Below are 16087 nucleotides of genomic sequence, written 5' to 3' on the forward strand. Positions count from 1 at the left end.
CCTCCTCTGAAAAAGAGTCGGCTTTGGTTAAAAAGTGTGAATCAGAGGGCCTATTTGATATTTCAATAGACTTTTTCATAGTGCTGATATATGCGATCTAGTTGGCTTATATTTAATGGATGTGCTAAAAACCAAAGTTCTCCTCCATAGCCGAGGCGATAAATTAAAAATATCACATGGCAGTGATGGCTCTATCCTTGATACCTTTAGTAAATAAAAGCTTATAGCCGTGTTTACAGTAGCGACTAACCTAAGGTCATCTTCCTAGATGCTTCTCTGGAACTAGATCCAGACACCTACAAACCATTACATAAGTAGTAGTAGTAGTAGTAGTAGTAGTAGTAGTAGTAGTAGTAGTAGTAGTAGTAGTAGTAGTAGTAGTAGTAGTGGGAACGCACTGTAATAGCGCGTCGCTGCATCCACCACTTGTTGGTGATTCCCTACTCCTGACGGATGATACCTTTGCTCTACTCAGGCGCCAACCCTCCAACCCAAGGGTCAGTTTGGGTGGTCGTTGCTGGCGAGGGTTTTATGACGTCGGAGTGCAAATCCTAGTCGCCTTTTACGACACGCAGAGGAGACGTTGGATTTATTCTTTCACATGCCAGTCTCCACGCAGTACTAGAGTAACATGAAATGAAGTGTTTTGCTCCAGAACGCAAAACGAACTGGCGATTGTAAGTGCAACGTCCTAACCAGCAGGCCACACATTTTACATAAAACCAATAAGAAAGTTAAATATATAAACAAACAATGTTTCTAAAAACATATTAACTTCTATTGTTTTTAGAAATGTCATTAGTAGAATTTCTAGCCACTTCTCTTCTATAAATAAATACAAAATAAAGCGGCATAATATCTCAACTGGGCACTAGTAAATAATGGATAACACGATAAAGTCTCATACTCTTCAACCGGCATACATTTAGGGCCTAAGAACAGATCTAGGAGAACAATATGGTCCGCTCCGCTTTTCTCTTTAGTTGTTACGACTAATATAGGAAAAAATTCCTGGCCCCGATAGATAAGCATTTCCTTGAAGGCAATAGGTATTTTGGGCAAATGTCTTTTACTAGTCTCGGGTCAACCAAATCCTTGTGAGTGGATTTGCTAGATAGAAACTGAAAAGAAGCCCATAGCATATGTAGATATGTATTTATGTGTGTGTGCTTTTGTGTCTGTGTTTGTATCCGTACTATCATTTGACAACCGACATTGGTTGTCAAATGATAGTACGGATACAAACACAGACACAAAAGCACACACACATAAATACATATATACATATGCTATGGGCTTCTTTTCAGTTTCCATCTAGCAAATCCACTCACAAGGATTTGGTTGGCCCGAGACTATAGTAAAAGACACTTGCCTAAGGTGCCACGCAGTGAGACTGAACCTAATGTCATGTGACTGGGAAGCAAGCTTCTTACCACACAGTCACGCCTGCGCCTATATATATATAGCAGAATCGTTAGCATGCTGTGTGTGTGTGTATGTATATATGTATATATACACACACACACACATACACACCCACATGTATATATATATGAGACCAAACTATACGTACGCCGCTATATGTATATAAAAAAGAATACAAAAATGGGACAAGAACGCAACAGGCGACAACAAAACATCCAGATAGTTGAATGATACAAAAAGGGACATGAAAAAACAAGGACGGGTCATTTGGAGTTTTCTTTCGTCAGTCGAGTTCCAGATTATCTTTGCAGTTTCGGCTGGTTATACTCGAGACTGCTCCAATCTGGCCAGCCCCAAGGAAAATCTAAGCTAAGAGCACTAGATTCCATTTTTTTTCGTCCCTCCCTAATTCTTCTATCCCTCTGCTTCTACCTCTACTTATCTCCTCTCCTTCTACGTAACCTGTGTTCCGCCAAGCCTGACCCTTCTTTCTTGGTTCGACTACGATCCGTGCAACATCTATATTCCTTCTCATGCCTGTCATCTCTTATGCCCTAGCTGTTTGGCTTTCCTTCCACACACGCCAGCTTAATTTAATTTATTCTTAGTCGAAAGACACCTGTTGTTAATGTCTTGTTGTTTACATTTGTATTTGTGTACCATTTCTCCGTTTTTTCCCGTCCTTGTTTTCGTATACATTTGCTGCTTTCTTCCAAGAAATCTAGTGCTCTTAGCTTAGATTTTCCTTGGGGCTGGCCAGATTGGCGCAGTCTCGAGTATAACCAACCGAAACTTCAAAGATAATCTGGAACTCGACTGAGGATAGAAAACTCCGAATGACCCATCCTTGTTTTTTCATGTCCCTTTTTGTATCATCGAACTGTCTGGATGTTTTGTTGTCGCCTGTTGCGTTCTTGTTCCATTTTTTGTTTTCTTTACATATATATATATATATATATATATATATATATATATATAAGGCGTAGGAGTGGCTGTGTGGTAAGTAGATTGCTGGATGGAGAACAAGACATGTCAAAAGTTAGATGAACTCAAAGGTGTCACTGCCTATCCAATATTGTTTAGATATGCACACTAAATATGTGTGTGTATGTTTAGTGGCATGTTGTCATTTCATTCCAAGAAGGCATAGAAGAAATAAGTCGCCATCATCTCCACAGCTTCGAAGTCAGTAGCGGCAGATCGGTGGGAGGAACTGATGTAGGTGGCAACATGCCATAATACTCGGTTAGAAGCCATGATATAAGATAAACATGTGGCATGATGTTTTATGGCCTGAGCACACGCTTAGTTAGATAGTACCGAGAGGCCTGGAGATTCCTTCAACCAATTTGGCTATTTTCTGCGTTTTCATAGAAGTTCAGTTCTCCTGAGATTACATTTCTTCTTAAAGATTATATTCCGTAGCAAGCATTTGGACCAGATCCCAGTGCTAAGAATAACTTCCACCTTCTGTCTCTAAAAAGAATCGTGAATGCTGCCCTTCTCATGAAACCATTAAAATATAAACAATATAATGGTATTAGACCAAAGTACACTCATAAAAATAGATAATAGATACAGTCATCAAGAATAGGACATTTTGATTAAAATTCAAATGTAACAAGAGAATATGGCTAGTGACCAAGATATTCCACTTAGTACTTTCTTGACGGCTCCTCAGCTTCAATATAACCAGATCATGTTTCTACGCTGTCCATATATTTCACATATAAAAATATAGATATATTTAGATATATTTTCTCTCACTGACATTTTCTCCAAATCCATTGTCTTTACTGTGAGAGATATACTAGCACGGGATTTCTTGGGGGTACTTTAATGTTAATTTATAACTGGACGAAGGAATATCAACAGAACACAATTAATACATTTAACTTCAAAAGCGTTTGAATTAACGATTTCCCAATTATATAATGCTCTTGTGTTGAATTTTATAAATATTCCTTCAGAGGAAAACCAATCATATTTCCTTTAAAGAACTGGTCAATTTTCTCAGTGCCAGAAAATTTGTTGTGATATATAAAGCTAAATAAGTTGCTTATAGTAGTAATGACTTACATGTTTTACTCAGTTCTTTATTCTGCCTTTACATATATTCAAACAACTATCATAGAATAATTGTTTCCGATCACGTTACGTGGGGAAAAACTACAGCAGCCTCTCCATTTCACACGTCACCTAATGTCCTTTGATGTTGTTTTCTCCAGATATAAAATGTGTCTGATATATGAAAGAAAGATACTCATAAAATACTATCAGTTGTTCATTAACATACCTGCTTCGGGATTCAATGACATCGGAGTCCAGCTAACTGTATTATTGGCCCTGGATAATACCACATCATAGCCAATGTTCTTTATATGGAAAACGTCCCTTAAATCAGCCGAACTATTCGATGCAGTCAATGGAGACGACGGTTCCATCTAAAATAGAGAAAAAGACGTCTATGTTATTGTTATAGAAATAATGATATTAATATTGATTGACAAAAGAAGTCTCAGATAGTTTAAGCAATCTCTTGATTCTAGCTCAACACGTCAATTTACTGTGTTTCTAAAGTTCTTTAAAATATCAATTTTATATTTAGGAAGATAAACAATGTTAGAAGTTATACAATAGTTGGAGCCGTTTAATCATAGGTGGTACCACTTAATGTTAGCTGTGCCTTTTAATCTTAGATGGCACCATTCATTCTCATACACACAGCGCTTTTGATTCTTCTCTTTTCACCAAAGCATTCAAGTAACTTGTAAACAGTTTCTCTTTAAATTTTTGTTAGAAGCTGCCATCAATTGTCACTGTCTTTCAACGAACAAGTTCCTTAAATCATGAATGTGAACTATTTTAACATTTATTGACGCTAAAATACAGAAGTTACTTATTTCCACGAATTATAATTCTCTTGCATCTACTTTTTGACTCCAACTTTATAAGATCCCATAAACAATCTTCAATCTATACCAGATCTATGACTTCTTAATGTTAACAAGTAATAGTATATGTTTTATGGTCCAATAAACCAATGCGTGCAGACAGGAATGTCGAATAATTTTATGACTGACTCAGTATTCTGTATTGGTGAAGTTTGTTTGTGTGTGGGTAATTGTTATTCAGATACCAACCACCACTATATTATATATAGAAGGTCTTTAAAGAGGAAATTAAACTATCGCTATATTGAAAACGATTTGTACTTCTCTAAGGCTTAACACTTAAAGAGTATTGGCTACATTAATTGAAATGAAATGGTTTCTTACAAAGGCAAAAACCTGAGATGAGGGGTCGATCCAAGAATGTTTTATTATACAATACAGTATTTTAAATCAACAGATTCTTTTGTAAGTAGATGTTATAGAAGTCAGATAAGTTTCTGAAATATTAAAGTCAAATCGGAAAGTAGTCGTTACTAGTCGAGCAGCTGTAGATTCATTAGTTCAAAATTAAATGTTAGATGTCTTCACAGGGTCATTAGTTTTATTATGATCTATACAAGTGAATGTAGTTTGCATTTCAAATTTTGATCCGGGTCAAAACATAAAAACCTCTGAACCAGGACTCAAAGTCCTTCAGATGTCTGATATAAGAGATCTAAGAAAGCAGTACATCACAAAATTAATTGTTTTAAAAACAACATTGAACACGTATCTTAAATGATGAACAAAAGTCAATAATATATAAACATTGTAAACAGAAATCAATTAAAACATTATCGTCAATTTCAGTTTAATTAATAATTAAATTGCTTTAATAATTATATTATCAGTATTACCACTAAATATTTAATTTTGTGTTCTATACATTAAACTGTAAATATTCATTAAACTTTAAATATTCTCTGTTATACTTGTATGGTATGTATGTAAAAATGGTGGAAATTTTACAATATTTGATTCTTCACAAAAGAGTGAAAGATAGAAAAAAGAACACGTGCAAAAAGCAATTAGGAAAATTTGTAATACACTTTCATGCGTCTTAACGTTTCAAGTAGGGGGTTGTCTAGGAAGATCGGTAGAACTCACTTTTTTCCGGCATTCAAACTTATAAAAACAAATGTTAGTCTACTGTAGCATGATAGAGAAATCAGGATGTAGGTGTAATAAACCCAGTTTATAGACAGGGTTGTTGTTTTCGATTGTGTGAAGACATCAGGAATAGCAACACCAAAGATAGTGTTAGATATTACTATACTTTATAGATTCTAACCGGAAGACATGGCAGAAAATATAGCACAAGGAATCAAGAACTCCTAAATGTCAACTAAATGCACTTGAAGATATTTGACTACAGTATTTTCAAATCTCTCATGGAAAGTGAATTGTTTTTGGTCTTATTTGTCAGAGATATTTCGGATAGGCTAAACATTTACAGTTTAAGTTTAGAGTTAGTGTTAAGTTTACAGATAGTGTTAGGTTTAGAGCTAGTGTTAAGTTTAGGGTTAATGTTATTTATAAAATTAATGTTAGGTTAGGGGTGAGTAATTCGTAATAGGTTTGGCATGTGCTGGTTTTTGGTTTATCTTAGATTTAGCTTGAGGATTATATTTAGTGTTAGAATTGTATTAGGTAATACCGTGTTTGGTTTAGGGTCAGGATTAGGCTTATGTTGAGGATTATTGTTACATATAGTGTAAAAATAGAAATATTCCAACTGTGACCATTCCGTCTCTTACTTTCAGTCAAAGCTTATCTACGACTACATTATCCACAGTTTGCGGTGGTTTTAGGGAGACTTGGTAGCTATTTCTAGCAGGTTGAGGGAATGTGTAAATGTACCACGCTGGTTCACTCCACACAGTTTTCAAGACAGTTTTCAAGACAGGATTAGGAGGTTTGAAATCCATGTTTGAATGATGATCTTCTATAAACTTTTAGCAAAGATAGTTCTCAAGATTTGACATAAAATGTAAAAAGGAAAATGCAAACATTTTCGAGTGAAACGTTATCTTACTAATTCAGTCGTGACGAATTCAGTGTGAGGAGTGGATTGTTAAAAATATATTGCGATTGTTGTGTCTTGCACCTTAAATTCTAACAAGCTTGCAGTTGTAGATATATATTTAGACCTTAATCCTTTGACAGGCAGATAGTTTTTTTTAAATATTTGTGGAGTGGACGAATTTATTGGTTTCTGTCAAAAGATAACTCCAAAGTGAAGACCAAAAACAGTGCTAGGTCAAAGTGAAGGCCGAGCTGCAAAATAATTAATCAAATAAATGAATCGATAAACGATCAAATTAATAAACAAGTCTAGCCTCAGCTAGTGTCCATATAGCACCTTGACCAGCAAAATTATTTATAGTAGGGATTTGTCATTTTTCAGGTCGCTTACACATGTCCGGTCATCTGCCTTTTCAGAGTTATCTGGTCGTCTGCCTTTTCATGATCTGCCTTTTCAGAGTTATCTGGTCGTCTGCCTTTTCATGATCTGCCTTTTCAGAGTTATCTGGTCGTCTGCCTTTTCATGATCTGCCTTTTCAGAGTTATCTGGTCGTCTCCCTTTTCATGAACTGCCTTTTCAGAGTTATCTGGTCGTCTGCCTTTTCCTGATCTGCCTTTTCAGAGTTATCTGGTCGTCTGCCTTTTCATGATCTTCCTTTTCAGAGTTATCTGGTCGTCTGCCTTTTCATGAACTGCCTTTTCAGAGTTATCTGGTCGTCTGCCTTTTCCTGATCTGCCTTTTCAGAGTTATCTGGTCGTCTGCCTTTTCATGATCTGCCTTTTCAGAGTTATCTGGTCGTCTGCCTTTTCATGATCTGCCTTTTCAGAGTTATCTGGTCGTCTGCCTTTTCATGATCTTCCTTTTCAGAGTTATCTGGTCGTCTGCCTTTTCATGATCTTCCTTTTCAGAGTTATCTGGTCGTCTGCCTTTTCATGATCTTCCTTTTCAGAGTTATCTGGTCGTCTGCCTTTTCATGAACTGCCTTTTCAGAGTTATCTGGTCGTCTGCCTTTTCATGATCTGCCTTTTCAGAGTTATCACCATCATCACGCAACTTATTTCCACAACCAGACCCAACGCTACTATATACATGCACACCCACATTATTTATATCGCTTACACATGCATTATATTCGTCATCTGAATCGATACCTGAATCATAAAAAATAGACAAATCAAGGTCATCTCTATTACCTTGATTTGTTGTTGTTGTTGTTGTTATTGTATTCTTCTGAAATATCAAATATATTATCCTCATCAAACGAAGACCACTTTTTACGAACAGAACGACGTAAACCACTGTATGTCGCCTTATCGCTTTTGAGCACCTAAATCTATAAATGTACATTCTAACTATGTTTTCATGACACGACATGCATATCACGGAAATTCAGCAGAAATGTATGCAGTGCGGCCCTCTAGTGATGCTTCGACACATTAATATTTAAAATTCAATGATCAGACAATAGGAGAATGTCTTACATTGAGCTACGGCAAAAACGACCAAAATATCGTTCTGCCTGCCAAAGGATTAACTTCAAACAAGTTTTCACTCTATATATATCAACATTATAGTTCAACAGAGCTTCTACAAGATTGTTTGTCCTGCTAGAAGTAGCAGCAAATTTCTCAAGTTGCATTTAAATCACCTCTTCCCTTTTTTTTCTAAAATAAAAGGGACACTGGATATTATAGTCCTAGATATACATTTTGCTTGGGAAAATATATGGTACGATCACGACTGGAAGCTATTTGGGCTCTTAACTGTGTTCGATTAGGATAAACTGTGAGATAAACACTCGTGAAATAACTTACATTATTGTTTATTTAAGAGTTATATTCCTTGTCATACAATCTTACTGTTTAATGCTGTAAATGCATAAATAATGATACTATTTTTGTGTGTCATATATTAATATGTCATGTGCTCGAAGCAGTGATATTTATTTATATCTTTAGACTCTGCTGAAATAAGATTACAAGACAGCCTTTAAACATTTTTCACGTCACATAAATACAAGTTATCTCACTAGGAAAATGTGACACGCCTTTATCTATCGATTAACATCTGACTTTCAACCTGATTGTGAACGATGACATAAAAACCGATAATTCACATTGTTCTCTTCTATTCTTAGCTGACTTGAAAACGGAAACAATTTCGTTCTACTTTTAAAGACCTATACTGCTCTTAAAGCTAACTTATAATGAACGAATAGAGATGGGTCACGTAGCTAGCTCATTTGCTCATGGGGGCTCTACTTTATATAGCCGTTCTAGAACGAATCAGCCAATAGAAGACCCCCCCCCCCACTTCTCTTTATTTATGAAAACGTTTGAACTCAATACTGCAATCTGTGAAATCATTTGACAATTATAGAACGTTATTCTGCACTTATCAATTGTACCTACAAGTACTTATGATGAGAGCTTGCTAGGTCAAGGTCACAACACAGAATCCATGCCATAAAAGCGAATTGTTGAATCACCACCAGCTGTTTATTCGACTACACTATGTTTGTGTTTTTAATGAGTTAGAGGAAATGTGGTGCCCATTATTCGTTTAAGGGCTTCAATGACTAGAGAAGAAAGGAAGCAGCAAGTTATTCTCAAGTATATGACCTGGCCCTAATTATTGCAGCAGGGTGAACTTCAATAAGATTTGGTGGTGGTGTTAGACCTAGTAGCGGATTAAGTCAACCACCCAGAAACAAGCTAGACCTATCCTAAGGGCATCCGCACCGTTCCTATCTATCAAATTCCACAAAAGTTTGGTTAACTCCAGGCTACGGTAGAAGACAGTTGTCTAAGGTGTCACTTAGAGGGATCGAACTCGGAAATAACGTGGTTATGAAGCAGGTCATATTGAGGCCTTATTTATCCTCTGGCTACGCCTATGTTCATGTTAATAGTAATGAAAACAAGCAACACAGTTCAGCTACTACAAATTAACTGTGATAACCAGAATTAATTAAGCTGTCGCCTTTTTTCCATTATTGATTTATTCAATAATCTTCTTCATATTTTGTAAAGTTATTAGAAATATAGAAACACCATCTCTCCCCCACGCACACACTCACACTCATTATATATAAATGATGTTTTTGAACTATTAATGTCTTTCTTTTGTAGGCATGAAGCCAACTTCTTCAGTTAAGTCAGCAGAGGTGATTAAATCGACTTCAGTATAGTACTGATAAATATAGTGAGTCTTTAGAGAGTCGAATAGACTACTTTGCGACATTTCTTCAGGCTCTTTGCTCGCTTAGTGGGGCCAATTCGTCTTTGTCTCTCTCTTTCTGTCTGTCTGTCTGTCTGTCTGTTTACCTTTCTTCTGAGAGAAAAAGGCTATGGGATACCTCTCACTGAATCTCTTTCTCCTGAAATAATTAAGAGCTCAGTGATAAACCAGCAGCTCCTTCCCGGTATATTCCTGTAACCACCCAAGGAAGGCCCAAAGTGCAGCGCAGCAGTTAGAATAAAAAGAATATAACTGGATTCTTTTTTAATCTGCTGGTCATTTTTCTTTTACAAAGGAATTTGTGTGGAAAAGAATTTCACTACACAGACACAGGTCGTGGATTTGATTCCCCCGCGACACCTTGGGTAAATGTCTTTTACTATAGCCCTAGTCGACCGATGTCCTTTACAATGTCAGTTCCGCATTGAGTTGCAGATACTCTCTCATCACTCGCCGTGAGAAACGCAAATGAGTCTTTTACATTTAGATTTAATAATGTTTTTACTTTGATGTGAAGTATTTTTAACCAGTATAAGGGGGTTCTTTTCTTGAGGAATCACCCTTTTTCTAGACATGAATAAATTATTACTAAACACGAACATATTCAAACTAGTTTCCTTATCTTAGTAGTTATAGTCATAATGTTCCGGTTTTCTTCAGGGGTCTCTCACGCTTGATAATCTTCGTGGAATTTCCAAAAAAAAAAAACTTTTAATTGATCTACAGGGTGAAGTGGAGTATTACTCCTATTCGCTATTTTTCTTCAATCAATCTGAAGAAAAAGTAAGTAGCATCACAAATAGAAGAATAACTACAACGAACAACAGAATGAGAAAAATCTGCCCACTTGCTTTAGATAAAGGACTTGACTCGGAATTCTGAGAACATTACCGCACATGACAAACACGTGCAGACGGCCGGAAGGTATTACAGCCGAAACGTTGCCACTATATACCTACCAAAATAAGATGATCAGTAGTCTAGATAAATTAGTGTATGATGATAATGCCACATCTCAGAAATTCAACATGATAAGTATTTTAATGTGAAACAAAATGTGATTAAAATATTACAGAGTGAATTTGGTATCAAATAGGAAACATCTCCGTACACCATATATATATATATATATATATATATATATATATATATAGATAGATAGATAGATAGATAGATAGATAGATAGATAGATAGATAGATAGATAGGGAGAAAGTAAGAAGAAAAATATGCGAAAATGCCCATTGGAAATCAAAAAAAGGTAAAGATTTTTTATGAAAAGTAACGATAAATATATACAATTAGATGAACTGAGGTAGGAAGAAAAGTAATAAAAGTCATTATTGCGAATTGTTAAAGAGATTCAAAAGCATACCGGTTTTGTAATGTTACTAATCATTGCTTTGAACGCACACCGAATACTGAAAAGTGTCAGGTCTACTAGTCCCTGAGTAAAAAGATTATGTGTAAGGGAGGTAAGTAGTTCTGGATTTGGTGCAATTAGGGTAGATATACATCTGTAATGTGAATGGTGTATGGGATGTATGGAGGTTAGTGGTATTAAATGAAAGGTTAGTAGATATATCACTCCGTCAAAGAACCACTCTCCACAAAGAACAAATCCGCCACCCACAATACAGACAGATACAGGTCAGTGGACACATAGAAAGGTGTGCGAGGACTCTTAATCCTAATTTCCTAATTTTTCCCTTCTATCAGTGTTCACAGAACACCTCAATACAACAAAGAATGAATAAAGAGGCAACTTTCATCAATAAATATCTTCCACAACTAAATATGAACACATAACATAATATAGAACACTACTAACCTTTCATTTAATACCACTAACCCCCATACATCCCATACACCATTCACATTACAGATCTATATCTACCCTAATTGCACCAAATCCAGAACTACTTACCTCCCTTACACATAATCTTTTTACTCAGGGACTAGTAGACCTGACACTGTTCAGTATTCGGTGTGCGTTCAAAGCAATGATTGGATGGTTGGGGTGGTTAATTCAGTCAGCTACAGTTCTCTCTCTCTCTCTCTCTCTCTCTCTCTCTCACGCGCGCGCACATACCCTCTCTCTCTCTTTCTTTCCTTCTCTCTCTCTCACGCACACACACCCTCTCTTTTTCTTTCTTTCCTTCTCTCTCTCTCTCTCTCTCTCTCTCTCTTTCTCTCACTTCATAAATTGACCTTGCGATTACCGTGAATTCTCCGCCGGGCTCCGCGGTGGACATTCAATTATTCATCTAATTGAATTCCTACTCACAAAATTAACGTTCGGGCGGCTGACTATTCTACAAATACATGTCCCCTTAAGATTATTTTCAAACAGAATCAACAAGAAACAATGTGTCATGGTTGTACTTTTGGAATTACGGATACACTGAGAGAGAAAGAAGGGCTAGAATTCATCCCAGTACTGGTACTTTACTGGTCCTAAGAGGAAAAATATTAAAGGTGACCTAAATAGGATTTGGACTCAGATCAGAGAAATCCGGGACGAATATCACGAAGTATTTTAACCGGTGGTCTGGCAATCACCCCACCCACGCCAGTATATATATATACTGCAAATAAGAATTAAACAGTTGACATGGAAATATTTCAGTTTTGATTTATTCATTAAGTAAATGGATAGACATTTTGTTTTCTCACCTAATTTATGTTTCTTAGTTATAAATTTAAAACTATAAAACATATAAACAATAATTACTAATTTAATCAATAACATCAAACATTGACTGATCAATTTTTAACGACAACAAATTAATTCAATTTATAATTATCTTATTATTCTTGCTTTATTTTAGTTTTACTTTTGTTTTTATACAGTTTTCTTGTTTAAATGTTGTTACAATGTTATGTTGTTGTTGTTGTTGTTGTTGTTGTTGTTTGTGGCGGTGGTGGTGGAAGTGGCTGGTTCCTGATCAGCCACGAACGAACTGACCTATGACCAACGTGGTTCTAGCGGTGACCATCCCATCTTTTATTCAGACATAGTATGAAGACGATAGAGCGTGATTTGAGGGAGATTTGGCTGTTATTTCTACCAAGTCGAGTTACGATTTGGATACTTCTGATACTGGCTCGTGTTCTGTTACCTACAGAGTAAAGATGCAGCCGGTAGTTTGAATTCTGAGGCCGGTACCATGTTGTGTCTGAGGTCAAGAACTTTAGACCTGTAACCTTGCAATAGCTCATCCAAATACTAAATATTTTTACAGCCCTGAAACGGTAATGGTATCAGGGCTGTAAAATTGCCTCATTAGTGAGCAGCGCTGTGTTTATTTCCTGCTGCGAGATATGTAACTAGACACAATCTGGTCTCTTGATCGGGAGAAACCAGATTAGTTCGTATAAGGAAGCCATAAAATGTACTACATCTGAGAGAAAAATATGACGGGATTGTTACAGTTGGAGCGCTTTGATTATAGTTTTGCAAGATCGTAAAGAATTGTTGGAGGGTGGGGATCACCTACTACTACTACTACTACTACTACTACAGTTCAGTCAACTTAGCCATGTGATATATTGAGATATATCTGACACCTTTCTGTGACATTTATTTTATATATCTGTTCTGTTGTTGAAAGCGTTATATGAAGTCTTTTACAAGTGATAATGTCTGTTGTCATGATCTTCAATAGATTAAAAAGAAAATCAATATTTATATGCGTTAGTGGGTTCCATTTTCTTGTGAACATTCAGCCTTGGTCCCCTGTCTAAGAAGAAACTCTTTCTTTCTTCCCCGTCCTTCTAAGAAACCAGAGATAGGCCAGAGACTCTGTTTTTTTCTCCTCTAACCAAGATACTATAAACAACAGTATTTTCTTTTTCTTTTTTCTTTTTTTTTTAGACTTCTATGGGTGTTGTCCTGAATATGACTTTAAACTGCATCCAGTAGTGGAAACCTGGTTCGAGAGTTCCATGGTTTTGAAGAGTGTGGTACCACTTCTTAGCCACTATTGTTCCTAGGTCTACTACTCTGGAAGTACTTGTCAGGGTCCCAGCTATGAGTTAAATAGCATGTGGCTATTCGAGTTAGGGTACGTTGAAATTATGGAATGCAGTATGAATCTTATTGAATCAATGACGAATATCACTTGATGAGCAAATGAACAGGCAACAAACTGTCAACGACTATGATCAACTAGTTCAGCTAGTGAACTACTGCTATCATCCGTAGTCATGACATGCACACATGAAATATTTCAGCTAGAGAAAAACTATGACTATAACTCAGGTCAGACGTTCATGCCGCATTGCTCGATCTGACGCGGAGAGGTTGAAATAGCGCAGCAAGTCGCCTGACTTGTGTTACCTTCAGCTAAATCCAAAACATTGTTAAAACCCTGACAAAGCATTGGGTGGTAGAATTGCTTAGCCTCATTCTAATGAATCTAAATACCGACCACTGATATTCTGTAAAAATGTAACTCAAACAATAAATTGAATCACCATACAATGGTAGCGTATTCTAACATGAGTTATTTTAGCTTCTCATGTTCTGGCCAGTTTTGTTGTTTAGATCTTAGATGAGTCTTGATCAGGAAGATCTACGATCAAAGGCGCCCCAACTGAGACAATGCCGACTGTTATTTTTCTGACATTAGTTCACCTAGAACTTCAATAAATTAGTTTTATATATTGTGTGTATGTGTTAGTGGAGAGTGAGCATTCAGAGATGTACTATGTAAATATACTTCTCAATTTCCTAAAGGATTAACTCCAGTATTAATAAAAACAGTTTCGAGGGTGGGGTGGAGCTATTGTTTTCATAATTCTATAGCGTCTTGGTCATTTGGTGACCTTCGATGAAAGTCGGATCAGATCATAAAATCAGATGGGTGCAGTGAGTTGATAGAATGGATAGAACATCAGAGAGTATAGTGACATATTGGATAGAACATTGGATAACAGGTTTAACGGTATTTAGTTGCACCCCTTTATGTTTGGAGTTCAAAAACCATCGGCACCTACTTTGCCTTCCATCCTTCCGAAATCGATAAAATTAAGTATCAATTAATTGTTAGGAGCCGGCATAATCTTGAGTCAATCTAGGAAATAGTTATATAAAATCACGGAGTAGAGATAAATGGCCAGCTGTGACATCTACGCTTCCATCTTGAAGTCTGCAATTTCAGAATGTGTTGCTTTTTCTCAAATCTAAACTCTTTCTTGATTTTAAACAATGGTTTTCATTTCCAGTAGCCATGTCTTCTTTCAGGATTCTAGTCCTATTTTAATCCAATAGTCTAAGCAACGATTTACTATTGAATCAAAACTAGGTTATAACTAATCCTTTATTCAATTCCTTTTATATTTGATAAAGTACACGAATGAATGAAAATGTTTATTTTTAGAAAAATATATTCTCTGAGTGTAAAGATATTTGTTTACATCAAACTCTGGATGAGCTCACTTTCTTGTATGAGACAAAAATAATAATAATAATAAAATTACAATTTTACTTTCTATTAACTAAACAGGACTATTTTGACGTCTTTCAACTGTAATCTTATTATACAAGTTATACGAGCTGAATTGTGAAGTGGACGTGATTGAGACAATAGAACGCCGGACTAAATGCGTTACACTGTTTTGTTTCGTCCCACGCGGATCGAAGTTTAAATTAAGCTTGATTCGACTGTGATTTTCATCCTTTTAGAATTGATCAAATGATTATTAGTGATCGATGCGGTCAACTTTGTTGTAAAATAAAACAATGCAAAAAAGCAATGTAATGTGTTTTAACTGTTATACGGACAACAGCTTTTCTTTGTTTGACAGACAATCAGTTCTGAAGCTAGTCAAAGCCATCTTTTAATGAAATGCGCAAACGGAAGAAGGAAGTTTTATTGGTTATATTTTTTCCTTTAAATTATTTTTTTCCCTTTAAATGGTTGAGGAGAAAGAAGCTGCACCCATGACCTTCGCTGGCTGTCATAGGCCAGCGAGGATGATAAAGTTGATGTCCTTCTTGAACAATTACAGCTGATGTTCTTGAAGCCGTCCTGCTCGCGCTTGTTACAGGATGAGTTGAATGGCCGTGAGTGGAGATGATGCAAGATCAGACGGCTACAAAGTATATAGGCCCTTGAAGTAGTAACAGAAAAGGTAGAGTAAAAAGGAACAGTATATATATTTAGAGAAAATTCCGGTGAAAAAAGCGCAAACAATAATAAGGCTTTATATTTATGAAATTATTTAGTCATTTGGTCTAATCTAAACAGATCGACAGCTAGCAAGTCCTTTCAAAGACTGTTTTAAACAATTCGGCAGAAGACAAAAATATGATGCAATGTTGTTTTAAGTCCTATTTGAAGAAGTGATGCGGAAACATCACTTCCAATTTCTCCCTTTCAAATAATGATTTCACTTTTCCAGAAGCAAATGTATGTCAAAAATATATACTAATTCATTTATAATCGTTAATGATCTCCG

The 16087-nt window shown here is 36.1% G+C and overlaps 1 protein-coding gene across 5 annotated transcripts in view; it reads right to left on the minus strand.

Annotated features, from left to right (window-relative positions):
- The window catches only part of LOC106873410 (ceramide kinase-like protein), a 193409-nt gene that overhangs the window by 92332 nt on the left and 84990 nt on the right, over positions 1-16087 (minus strand). For 4 of the 5 annotated variants that reach the window (XM_014920765.3, XM_089356719.1, XM_089356718.1 and 1 more), the window contains exon 2: positions 3722-3869. In XM_014920765.3, coding sequence (XP_014776251.1) covers positions 3722-3869 — 148 coding nt within the window. Of the gene's footprint in view, positions 1-3721; positions 3891-16087 lie in introns of all 5 variants that reach the window. The other variant, XM_089356717.1, reaches the window with a different exon arrangement.

The sequence above is a fragment of the Octopus bimaculoides genome, chromosome 8 (assembly GCF_046866305.1).
Source record: "Octopus bimaculoides isolate indiv1 chromosome 8, ASM4686630v1, whole genome shotgun sequence".
In the NCBI taxonomy this organism is placed as follows: Eukaryota; Metazoa; Mollusca; class Cephalopoda; order Octopoda; family Octopodidae; genus Octopus; species Octopus bimaculoides.